The 12,300-nt window shown below is 56.2% G+C and overlaps 1 protein-coding gene across 2 annotated transcripts in view; it reads right to left on the reverse strand.

Moving 5' to 3' along the window:
* Positions 1-5,366: 5,366 nt before the first annotated feature.
* Positions 5,367-12,300, reverse strand: part of ERI3 (ERI1 exoribonuclease family member 3) — a 129,481-nt gene continuing 122,547 nt past the window's right edge. For both annotated transcript variants that reach the window (XM_071436573.1, XM_071436574.1), the window contains exon 8: positions 5,367-6,932. In XM_071436573.1, coding sequence (XP_071292674.1) covers positions 6,850-6,932 — 83 coding nt within the window. In that variant the 3' untranslated portion in view covers positions 5,367-6,849. The remainder of the gene's footprint in view (positions 6,933-12,300) is intronic.

A 12,300-nucleotide genomic window follows, 5' to 3' on the forward strand; every position in this document is an offset into this window, starting at 1 on the left:
CTGCGGTCTGGAGTGTCCTGGTTTGCCAACTTTTCGGGCTGATTTACAGTACAGTTGGTCTCCCTTGAGAACTGGCTTGTTGGGAAGGTGGGAGAGATGGTGGTGGTAGCCATACCTGTAGGAGGAGGGAGCCCATGTGTGTGTTTCTGACCACATTGTTCCTCGGTGCCACCTCCTGGAATTGGAAACAAAGGCATGGGCCCAGGCAGCACAGAGAGGGTTAAACTGACCTGGTCTCTGACATATTTGAAAGAAATATAATCAAGTTAATTCACTGCAAGGCAAATTCAGTACCTAAAGGGCCCCCATGTTAAATACAGCACTGACCTTTACCGGCTGATTACACAAAGACGACACAATTAGATTAGTCCAAGACAAAAGGTCAAGCACATTCACACTGTGACCATTTTTTGCTACCTTTTGAGGCGGGGGGGGAAATTACATCCCAGCTGGAGGAGTATTTTGGAGAAGAAGAGAATGGGGCTGCTGTACCATGTTCTGCCTGGTTTAGATATGTTTGGAGAGTCAGGCCGGGCCTGGCAGCGTGCTTGCCCTGAACCTTTATACAATTGTTGGGCTATGTGGTAGTGGGAGAGAGAGATCAACACCCTGCAGCCCACAGCCAGCTTTTCCCAAGACAGGCCAAGCTGAGTAGAGGTCATGTCCTGGTGATCCTCCCTGCCCTGTCCAGAGCTGGCAGATCCAGCTCCAGTGCCTCTTGTCCAGCATCATGGCTGAAATTTGCCCATGGTTGGGCTCGGTCAGCACTGAGAAAGGGGATGGCTGGTGGGTGCATGCATGTGTCCCCATCCTGCACAGTGAGGGCCCCAAGGTGTCCCAGGCTGTTGTGGGGACAGCAGGGCCAGGACATGGTGTGGATGGCCCTTCCTTCCCTCTCCTCCTGCAGCCATGGGTGCTTGGCCACGACACTTGCCCTTGTCCTGCTGCAGTGGTTTAACCATGCCATGCCAGCCTTGAACTCCCGAGTTCCAGCGTGTGCTTTGCCACTGAGCTGCCAGGGCCTTTGGGGGAATCATTTAATCTCCCTCCTTCAAATTCCTCTGAGTTGGAGAATCCCTTTGTGCTGTCTAGCACTGCCTGTCCATGGCACTCTACATGTTGGATTAAGCATGGATTAGTTCAGCCTCCAAACCAGCTGCTCCCCTGAAGCCAGATTTGTTTCCCTGGAGAGAAGTATCTTGCTCCAGATGTTGGAGGGAGTGAGTGGCAAAGCCAGGAATAGGACTAGGAGTCCTGACTCCTGAGTGCTGCCTGGCATGTCTGGATTCCTTTCCAGGAATTGGAATGAATGGGCAAAGGGACACCAGGGTCTTTTGAGGTACTGGTTTTGTCAGCAGCTGTCTGCCACCAGCCCGCTTGGCCAGCAGTGGGGATGGGGGACATGTCAGCAGGGTGTGTTAGCCAGGCTGGGACAGGCATCTGTCTCAGAGCCCCTGGGGCAGTGGGAAGCCTGGTGCTGTCCTGCCCTGCTGTGTCCACCACTTTCCTCCTACCCTGGTACCTGTCCATGCTCTCACAGGGACTGCAGTGCCCATTGCTGACCATTAAAGCTGAGCTGGGATCCCCCCAGTGCTGTTTGAGGCTGACCCCGGTAGGGACTTTACTCGGGGCCTTTGGGAGGTGAAAGGTGAGCCGAACTCGGAACAAATTAGTTCCAAGCAGAAGTTCAGCCAGTTACTCCAGATTGGATCCTTTGATTTCCGCAACTCAGACTCCACTCAGTGATCTGTAATGAGTGACTCTCAGAAATCCTCACATTGCAGCACTTTGTTCCTGAGCTCACAAGTCAGCCCATTAATGGGTAAAGGAAAGGACCTTGAGTCTAAGAAGTCTCGGGTTCAGAGTCAGAATTATTTGACTTTTAAGCTTCCTTTATCTGAACTCCTGCTGACTTCTTGTTTTCTGAGCCTGTTTGAAAGCTAGAAGTTACATTGTTAAGATCAAACATTCTCTCTTTCCAGATGGAGTTACAATATCTGTCTTTTATATATATATATTTTAATATATATAGTGTATATATACCAGGGTGTATATATATTCTTCTCTTTTTTTTAATCGTTCTTTCCATTAAAAGAAACTAGACTTGTAAGCTCTTGTAAATTATAATGTAAAACATTTTTTTTAACCAGACAGTTCCCAATTTTGCCCGAGGCAACTGGAATAGCTGTGCCACGGAAGGCAATAGGAAGGTGATTAATATGAATTTGTGACATATTTGAAAGATGGGTCTTTTGCCATATAAAGATTATCAAACACATGTGCTCTTCCCCATTAATTCTGCAGCCCTCCCAGGAAAGCCACAAAGCCCAGCTCCTTTGTTTCCAGGGTGGGTTTTTGTTTTTTTAAATGTACCTTTCGGTCCCCTTGATTACCCTGTATTTGATTTTTATAGGGCATCTGCTCACTCTGCTGTGTGGGTTCTCTGGCCCTTTTATTTCCCCGTTAATCGGATCCCACGAAGGCAGCGGTGCCAGGGCCTCTGACGAAATCCGTGTGTGTGTTGTATTTAACTTTCAGCCGTGCAAATTCCATGCTCTGTTTGCCGTCTGCCCGGCGGGAACTGGGGGCCGCTTCCCGCCAGGGAGGCAGTGGGGCCTCCCACGACGCGCTCTGCCGCTGGGAGCAGGGATGGGCAGGCCTGGCTCCTTGGGGCCCTGCTGCCTTGTCCGTCCCCTGGGTGCCTGTGGGCTGGGGCAGTGGCTCTGCAGGCCTTGGGAGCAAGGGAGGGCTCTGGGGCACAGCAGGCACCAGACTGCAGTCCCCGTGCCACTGCCTGCTGTGCCTTGTGCCGTGGGGACCCGGGGCTCTGGCTCCTCGTGTCCCTGCAGCAGCCAGCACAGGGGTACCTGGTAGCTGTGCATGCCGGGGGCACCCCACACACAGAGCCCAGCTCCAGGTGCTGACCCTGCCATGGTTCTGGGCAGAGGGTCCGTGTGGCACCTGGCACAGTCTCTGCAGTGCGCTGATGGGGCTGGGGAAGGTCCCACCTGGTGACAGTGGCCCTGGCTTTCCTAGGGCTGGGTGCAGCCCTGAACCTTCTCTGTGTAGGGGAGTTCCCCGGAGCTTGCCAGCCTCCTTCGGGCGTGTTGGTGTGCACTGCCCAGAAAAGGGGTGGGTTTTCTGAGGAGCCCTGGTTTTCTGTCAGCATCCTGATCTGCTCCCAGCACACATCACAGCAGGTCTGGATGGCAGAGGAGCATTTCCAGGCTCTGCCCTGTCCCATGTCAAGCATCCCTGGCACAGCTGCCCATAACACAGAGCTGTTCTGTCCCTCTCTCAGTGTCCTGCTCCTTAGGGCTTGGTGCATGCTGGCTTGCTTGGTCAGGGCTCCTGGGGCCACTGAGTTCTTGCAGAGCTCAGCCCCTTCCTCCTGACCATCCTAAAGCCCTGTTCATGTGAGGGAGGTAACATCCCCTGTGAGGATGTCATCCCACCCCCTTGTCACTGCTGGATTAGCTCTGTCCCTCTTGTCATGCAAAGACCTGGCTCTGCCTGGAATGCTGCTGAAGCCCTGGGGCTAGCTCTGAGACAGGTGGATATGTTTGCCACAACCCAGGTGCTCCCACCTGCTGTTCCTGGTATTTTTTTTTCTTTCCTGTCTCCCTTTTGGAGCAGAGGAAGTGAAGGGAGTTGGCCTTCAGCTCCTTCTCCATCTAGAGGGTGAAGAAGCCATGAGAACTCTGTGCAGGGTGAGGATGAGGAGGTGCAGGGGCAGTGCTGGCTGTCCTGGAGCCCCTAGGGACCGCTGGCTGCTTCCAGCCGTGGGACAGGACAGGAGCCTTGCTGGGGCAAACACTGCAGTGCTCCAGAGAAAAGTGGGAGCTATCCTCTGCCCAGTGCCATAGTCTGACCCCATCTGACCTCTGCAGCAGGCACTTGTAGCAGGTGCTGGAGAGCTGCCCCAGGGCAGTGCAAAGCTCTGCCCCAGGTCACCCGTGGCTGCCCTGTGGCCACTAGCCCTGGTGCATGGAGCTCTCTCACCCTGGTCCCAGGCTGGCTGGGTGCCACTGACCCTGTTGGGAGCTGCTGGCTGTCCCCGAGCCCATCTGCCTCAGTCACCAGGTGACAGCTGGGGTTGCTGCAGCCCCTGCTGCTTTAGAGGCTACCATGTCCTGAGCCAGGCTGCTCCTGTGCTGCCCACACCAGGCTGGAGAGCTCCTTCCAGCATCCCACCCTTGTGTAGCTGCTCTCTTCCAGTAACTCTGCAAGTGCTGCCTTGGCTACGTAAGGGGCTGCTCCTGCTGGAAACATTCCTGTTGTCCCCAGCTCACTGTCAGTCCTGCTGCCCCACCCAAGGCTCCAGTCCGTGGTGGGAGGGGCCCCTGGTTCCTGCATCTCACATTTTGCAGGGCCTTGGAGGGGCTGAGGCAGTGCACTGGGAGCCTCAGCTCCCAGTTTATGGGCTGCCCACTGTGGGCACTGGTGGTCCTGGCTGTGTGCCCTGCTCTGGGCTGATGCCCATCTGCCCACCCTGTGTCCCCTACCCCTGCCTTCCAAGAGTAACCTGCCATCATCGATCCACCGTGACAATGTCCTCTGAGTCACATTCTCGCCTGCAGGAGTAGAGGGCAAAGGCCAAGTTCTTAGTTTTCATAAAAAACTAATTAGACGACTCCCATCGAAAAAGGGTCAATAAAGCTGATCAGGGGCTGCACAGATGGAACTGGTAAAACCCCTGTGACCTTTGCATGGAGCAAGTGGGCTGGACTGCCCCTGCCCTCTGGGAGCTGCCCACTTGGTGCTAGCTGGACACTTGCATCCCTGTCACCCAGTGACACTCTGGCACAGGGCAGGTCCCTTGGGCACCTGGATGCAGTGGTGGTTCCTGCACAGCTGTGTATGGCTCCTGCACCCCATAGCGTTGCACTCGTGGGGCAGAGCAAGTGCCCCAGGGCCCCGCAGAGCCACGCTGGCTCCATTCTGTAGCCAAGATGCTCCAAATGCAGTGGCAGCTGTGTGGGTACAGTGTGCCGGGCTACAGAGTGGGGTGACAGGTGCCAGTGGGAGGTAGTGGTGACTGTCACCCTGCACTGGGCAGAAAACTGCATGGGGTGCACCCATGGATAAGGCCCAGCTGTGATGGGCTGGTGGGATCCTCAGGGCAGAGCTGCCTTGGGGTACAGGTGGTGGTGGTGGAACTGGTGCCCACCCACACTGCCCATGCTGGAGAGTGGGGCAGTGCTCCCAGCAACAGGGAACCTTGACCTTTCACAGCCAAAACCCCTTTTATGGGGGAGCATGGATGTGCCATACTCCAGGGAGCACCCTACTCCCACATATCCAGGCAGCACTCCCCTCCCTCTGCCCCCCATACAAACTTGCACATGCATGGGCACAGCCCGGGCTCCTTTACCCCCAAACTTTATTCATGTGGCACATTTACAGCAAGGATTGGAATAACTAGACAATGAAAATGCTGGGGTTGCATTATCGGTTGGTTTAACTGGAACACCACACACCATGCAGTCATGTACCGCCAAGTTCAGTGCCTGTATTGCCCTTCTGGCTGCCGTCACCGGCTTCGCTCCAGGCCATGCATGCACGGGCCTGGGGCTGCAGCCTCCCTGCAGGTCAGTGCCCGGACGAGGGCTCCATTCAGCAGGGCCCCGGGGCTGGGTGACACTGAGAGGACGTGCGCCCTCAGCCCGCCCCACGGCTCCCCCCAACCGCCCTGGCCAGCCGGGAGCCCACCCAGCCGGAGGGGATGTGCTCGGCAACTCTCTCAGGCAACAAGCCAGCTGCTGCTGAGCGTCCGCGGGGACCTGTGAGGGGCACAGCACGTGGGGGGCTGAGCCTCAGCTCGGAACCGAGGGAGGTTGGTGGGGAGCACGCTCAGGGGCCTGGGGCAATTTGCAGCTCCCCCGCTCAGGTACCTGTGGGCCGGGGGCCAGCGCGCGCTGGCACGTCCACCACCGGACACGGACACGGTGCTGTGGCGGGCCTGTCCCCCATGGAGCTGGAATTGATCGGCGGGGACGAGGCGGGGCTGGGCATCCCACCCAGCCCCGCAAGAGGCACGAGCAGACGGAACGGGGACGGGACGGGGCTCCATGCGGACACTGTCACCTCCCTCCTGCCGCCCGCCTGTCCGCTGGGCCCCTGCCTCACTGAAGGGAGCCCTCCGGGACCCTGCAGCCCACGATGGGGCTGCCAGGGGCTCTGCAGCGGAGAATACAGGCACTTCACCTTGAACATAAAGAGACGGATCGCGTTTGTCACATACAGGAGTCAGAGAGGGGTTAGTGTTGACTCAAAATGGGGAAAAGGCGCTCAGGGGAGAGGCGGGGTGGGGAGCTGGCGGGGAGGGCGAGGGGCCGTCCGGACACACTGAGCCTCCGTGAGTGCTGCCCGAGTGCAGGCACACACCGGCATCGCTGCAGCAGCCGTCGAGGCCTGAAAACATAAAACCAGAGAAGAGAAAGAAGAAGGGAAGGTGGGTATGGCCCATGCCAGGGTGGAGATGGGGGATGCTCTGGCTACGGGGCGGGAGAGGGAGGACGGGGTGGGATATGGAGGGAGGGACGGAAATCAGGAGCCAAAGAAAAAGAACGAACTACAAGTCTAAAATGTGGTGCAAGCGCCCTACGCGGCTGTCCGCTAGCATGGCATAATGTCCGGAGCAGCCCAGAGAGGGAGTCACATCAGGTCTACACAGATTTGCCTTCCCATATATACAACCTCTACTGGAGTTAACAGCTGAAATTGAGATTTTTTTTTGTGTCGGTTCCTCTGGCCTCGGTTGCCGGGTTTTTTTTTAATGCTGGAGCCCGTCCTCCCCGCCTCGCCGGCACCGGGCGCATGCAGCCCTTGCCTGGCTTGCCTCGGGGATCAAAAAGGTTTGGAGGTCTGCTTGAAGATGAAGCCTCTATGGGCCAGTGTCTTCATGATGTTGGCAATGTTCTTGCAGTCGTCTAAGGAGAAAGCACAGAGATACTGCGTTAGAGACATCATCCAAACAAGAGCCGCTCTAGCAAGTTTTGAATCCCATGCTGGGCCTGTGTCCTCACCAGTCCAGGTACTCTGCCCCAAGGACCTTGCAGTGATGTGGTGTGATTGCAGAGTTCCCAGTCCCAGCACTGGCCATCTGCATCCCAGAATGACCCAGTGCTGCGCTGAGATGGATCCATGCCCTGGACCTGAAGGTCAGGGTCATCCATGTCCCCACCAGAGCCAGCCCGTGGTGCCTCCCTGTGCTCACCGACCAGAGTTTGACAAGTGGCAGGTGGCTGGGATGGCAAGCCACAGCCACTCCTGGTGCTGGGCCGTGGCAGAGCAGCCAGATGGGAAAGGGGAAGGCTCTGGTGTTATTTACCTGGGACTAAACTCAGGCACCGTTTGCTAAAATAGAAGCTGGGCTTAAATTGATTCCTAGTGTCTATATTTCATGTTGAAAATTGGCTTGTAAATCCATGTTTTGATCTATGAGGGCCGTCTCCTTAAGAAAAAGCAAGAGTAAATGTGTAATTTCTCCCTTGACAGCACACGGCGCAGAGGCGATCCTTCTTCCCGCTCCCCTCCGTTTCGGGACAGCTCCACTCGTTCCGATTACCACTCTTTCTTCCTCGCCCCACGCCTTGATGTCTCCATTTCATTACCGCCCGCCCATTTATCAAGCTGTTACCGTAAGGGTGACTTTGCCCACTTGCGTGTGGCAGCGGGGCCTGGCTGACACGGGGAGAGGGTGCCCCGGGAGGGGGGTGCAGGCAAGGCCCCCCTCTCCCCGCTGCTGCTCGATGGATGTTGTGGTGGAGGGAAGGCTGCATCATTACTGATGTGTAAATGATAAAGAAGCCTCCACATCCATCTCCCAACTGTAAATCCAGGGAGTGCTTTATAATCAAGCTACAGCGATAATAATGTGAAATTAGGTCTCTCTATCAACGGGAGGAGGCCTTTTAATCACAGCTTAAAGGGTGCAAACGCTGTTTATCATAATTGAACTGTATCCGGGCTAATTGTGGCCATATTTCACTGTCTAGGAGACAGCAGGCTGCCTGCTGACAGTGCCGCGTGCCGGATTGAGGGCCCCCCGCAGCCGGGCAGCGCTGTCCTGCTGCCAGGCATCTGCCCGCAGGGATGGGCTGCCCGGCCTCCTGGATGCTCCCTGCCACACCAGCAGCACTGCCCACCCCCCTGTGCCCAGTGACCCGCTGGCAAAGCCATCTCCTGTCCCCCAGCATCTGTTGGAGGTTCAGGACTTTCCCCACGCACAGCTCCCCTTGGGCTGCCATGAGCTGCCAGGTGATGGCTGGCAGTGAAAGAGGTAACATCTCCATCAGTGCCACCTGCCTCTGGAGTATCCCGAGACCCTCTCGTGGAAGCCCTTCCTGTCACTTGTGTGCCAAACAGGGGACAGCAGCTGGGCATGAGGACAGCCCAACAAAGGAGGGGGGTCGCCAGCCCACTGGGTGGCATGGGGGCAGAGATGAGCCCATCTCTCTGTGCCTCTGTCCTCTCTGCTGCCCAAGGTGACACTGACGGCTGCACAAGGCCCCTGGAGGTGACAGGTGTCCTGCCCAGCCAAGCCACAATGCCAGCTCCTGCTGCTGTCACTTGTTCCCACTCAAGCTATTCCCTCACTGTCCTTAGGAACACCTGCTGCACCTCATCCCCCAGACAACTGAGCCCCTTGGAAAACCCTCAGCCCTTGGAGCCAGCTGCCCTGGGATCTAACAAGGTAACAATGGCTTAAAAACGGAGAAAAGAGGAAACGGAGGAAAGAGGAGTGCAACTGTTTGAGGTAAAAGTATCCCTACCCAGCCAGCCCTGGCCTGGTTCCCCCCAAAAAGTAACAGCAAAGCAAATCTTGGAGCTGTGGCAGGTGGGTGGCAAGTGAGCAGTCTGGATGTGAAAGCACAGCCCCAGTTGTCCCACTGCCAACCTCACAGCCTGCAGCCTTCCCCGAGCTGGAGTGGGCACTGGGGCTTGACTATTGCTCCGTATTGCCGAGGGGGAACTGCACAGAGACCTGGGCAGCTGCCAGACAGGCAGTGAGACCCCACGGCACTTCCTGGGACTCCCAAGCTGGTCCCTGGGGATACCATCTGTGACTGCTGTCTGCTTCCTGCACCCCATCATTTGTCTCCCCAAAACCCCAGTGTGCTCTGTTGCCAGGTGGCAGCGCTGGGAGATACCCTGAACTCTGAGCTGCCACCTTGCAAAATTGGTGGGACCCTCTTGGGTTAATGCCACCCACATGGTCATGCTGCCAGTGCTGTCCTTGCTGTCCCAAATGATGCCACGGCCCCTGGCAGCGAGTGTGCCAAGCTCGTCATACATCATTTAGTGAGACTCATTCCAAATCAGCGCTAAGGTAAACACTCTTATTATAATTATCCATGTAAAAAAAAAATCAACAACAGTAGAACAACTTTCTAATATGCAATTACAGCCATCTATTGATTTTACAATGTAATCCGCTCCGATTGATTTAATAACACAATTATAGGCTGGCTCTCGGGATATTAGAGTGGGAGATTTTCATAAACTCCAAAGCAAAAAACTAAGCGGCTTTTAAAACAACACAGTCAGATGGCTGTTTGGGGAATTATTAACAATATGAAATCCTCTAAATCTGGCCGTCGTTACCTTGTGAAAGGAATTTCTATTACAAAAATGGCAATTGACAGCCTAAGAGAGCGCAACCGGTATTGCTCTGCTGCTTTTCAGTGCTTAATCCATGGCAGAGGTGACCACGGGGCAGGAGACAAGCAGAGTCCGAGGCTGGCAGGAGGGCACAGGCAGCCCTGCCCACGCTGCAGCCCCCACCCAGCCCAGCTCTCCCTGGGGGGCACATGGCTGTGGTGGTGCTGCCCTGGCACCCAGGCTGGCACCCACCAACCTGCACTGTCTGGTGCCCCTACCTGGGGCTGGGGAGGCTGGCAGATTGCAGAGCTCCCCAGCTTGATCCCTATCCTGGCACACTGGGTGTGTCCCAGCCCCAGACACCTGCAGGGGCCCGAGGGGTGCCCAGCTGTGCCCCAGGGCTGAGCAGGGTGATGGGTGAAGGTGGTCCCAGGCTGATGGCCAGCATGGCTCTGCACAGGCGCACACATGCGCGCGCGCCCCTGCTCTCCTCCTGTTCACTCTCTCAATGTATTCCCGACTTTATGGGCACATTTTTCTTGTCAAGCTGACAGGGTTGCTAAGTGGATTTCTCCCTGATATGCGGACGGATTATCACATTACTCCAATGTCCTACACAAACATATTACTTTATATTCAATAGCCCTAATGAATATAAACTGCTTTTTCTTTTTTTTGGGGTGGGGGGTAATCTATAGATTTTTAATGAGGGCACTATTAACTCCCTCCTCTTTAAAACAGACTTAGGTGCAGCCTCTGAGTAGAAAATCAATGGTGTTATTGTAGGAATATTGTATATTGATATTGTAATAATAAGATGCAATTGATTTAGGGGTGTTGTGCGGTGTGTGTGAAAGGGGTGAGCCTGGGGTTATCATGCAAACAGAGCAGTGGCTCTGCCCTGCATCCCTGCCCCTCACCTTGCTGTGCTGCTTCCAAGCATCGCCCCATGTCCCCGTGCAGTGGCCCAGGGTCGCTGGGGTTGAAGTGCCCTGAGGTGCTGGGTTCCAGGGCTGTCTACCCCTGGGACTCTTGGGTCCAGTTGCCAGTGCAGTGTGGGGTAATGTGACACCCCAGCCTCCACTCACCCTGGCTGGCTTAGCCCACCAGGTTTTAACCCTCCTACCCCTGTGTTTCAGCATTACCCACTGTGACACCACATTTCAGCCCTTTCCAGGTCCTGCCAAGCTCTCGCTGCAGTGACAGCCAAGGACAGTGACACATGCACACGCATGGGCCAGCAGGACGCTCTCCTAAGTTTAGGCTGGAGTTTGTGGCCGTTCAGCATCACTGGCTGCCTTGTCATTGGAGGGGCACAGACATTCTCATTGCACTCCTCTGCTGAGATGGCAGCAGAAAGCCCCCAGCCCATGGCACTGGGCTGGCTGCCTGGCATGTGCCCTCCCACCAGCCACTGCATGGCAGCACTGCTGCGAACCCAGCATGAGTTTGAGGATTCCATCAGCAGGAGTCTGTGCTGCTGGAGCGGGCTGCTGGGAGCAGCAATGCTCACTCCAGGAGAGCATCACCTCCACACCCAGCCCAGACACTGGAGAGAAGAGTAGGGGCTCTGTGTGCTGCCCTGCCAGCATTTCTTCCACTTCTCCCACCTCCCCACAGGACCAAACCACACAGACACCTCCACACGGGGGCTCAGGGGGCTGAGCGCTGCTGCAGCCGCTGTGCACTGGGCCGAGACGCTTCCGGAGCACGGAGGGAGCTTTTCCATCCCAGCAGCTGCCCCGCTGGGCTGTGGGTGGTCAGGGACTGCAGGGCCCCCCCAAATGTGCTCATTTGGAGGCAACCCCACTGCACCTGTGCTATGGCCGGGAAGACGGATCACCCCCGGCCCGAGCTGAGCAGGTCCATATTTAAACTGTCCCCATGCTTTATGGGCTGTACCAGAACTGATGCTCAGGCGCCGAGGGGCCATTTGTCAATGTTCTAATGGCAGATTACTGTTAATGAATAATATCACTGCTGCCTTTGTATAACAGCTCCCTGCAAAGCGGAAACAGGCCCGCCCGGCCACTGCCACCCGCAGCGTCCCCACCGCCGCCCCTGGGTGACAGCAGGTGGCCCTGTGAGCAGCGGCTGCTGTATGGACCTCAGAGATCTCATGGAGTCTGGCACTGCTGCTGGTGTCCCCAGCAATCGTGAATGGGAGCACTGGGTGCTGTGTCACCTCAGTGGGCTGTGCTGCTCCCTGTGAGCAGGGATGTCAGTGTCAGGGCAGGGAGTGACAGCATTTTCCCAGCACACAGAGCTCTTGTGTCACTCACCGTGTCCACACTACAGCTGGGGGGAGTTTGTGTCTGATCTGAATCCATCCCCACCATGACACGCTGGGCAAGGTGGGGACACCAGGATGCCCGCATAGTGGTGACAAGGACGTGTCAGAACCAAGTGCTCCCAGCTCCCAGGGATGCACAGGGATGCCAGGGATGGTCCTGCCGAGCTGGTCCCTAATTAATGGCCTCATAATCCCGCGCACGGGGCAAGGGGCTGAGCGTGTCCCGCACAGCCGGCAGGTATATTAGGTGGAGCTGACAGCGACGTGCAGAATATTAAGAATAACTTACCTCATTATCTGCAATTACGTTACTGCCACACACCTCATTTCTTCATGAAGAAAAGAAAATTAGTTTTATATTGACTTCATCCCAGTGCCTCCCTGCCTGCCCCGCCACAGAG

The sequence above is a fragment of the Agelaius tricolor genome, unplaced genomic scaffold (assembly GCF_023055355.1).
Source record: "Agelaius tricolor isolate 1412-34295 unplaced genomic scaffold, bAgeTri1.0.p SCAF_11, whole genome shotgun sequence".
Taxonomy (NCBI): Eukaryota; Metazoa; Chordata; class Aves; order Passeriformes; family Icteridae; genus Agelaius; species Agelaius tricolor.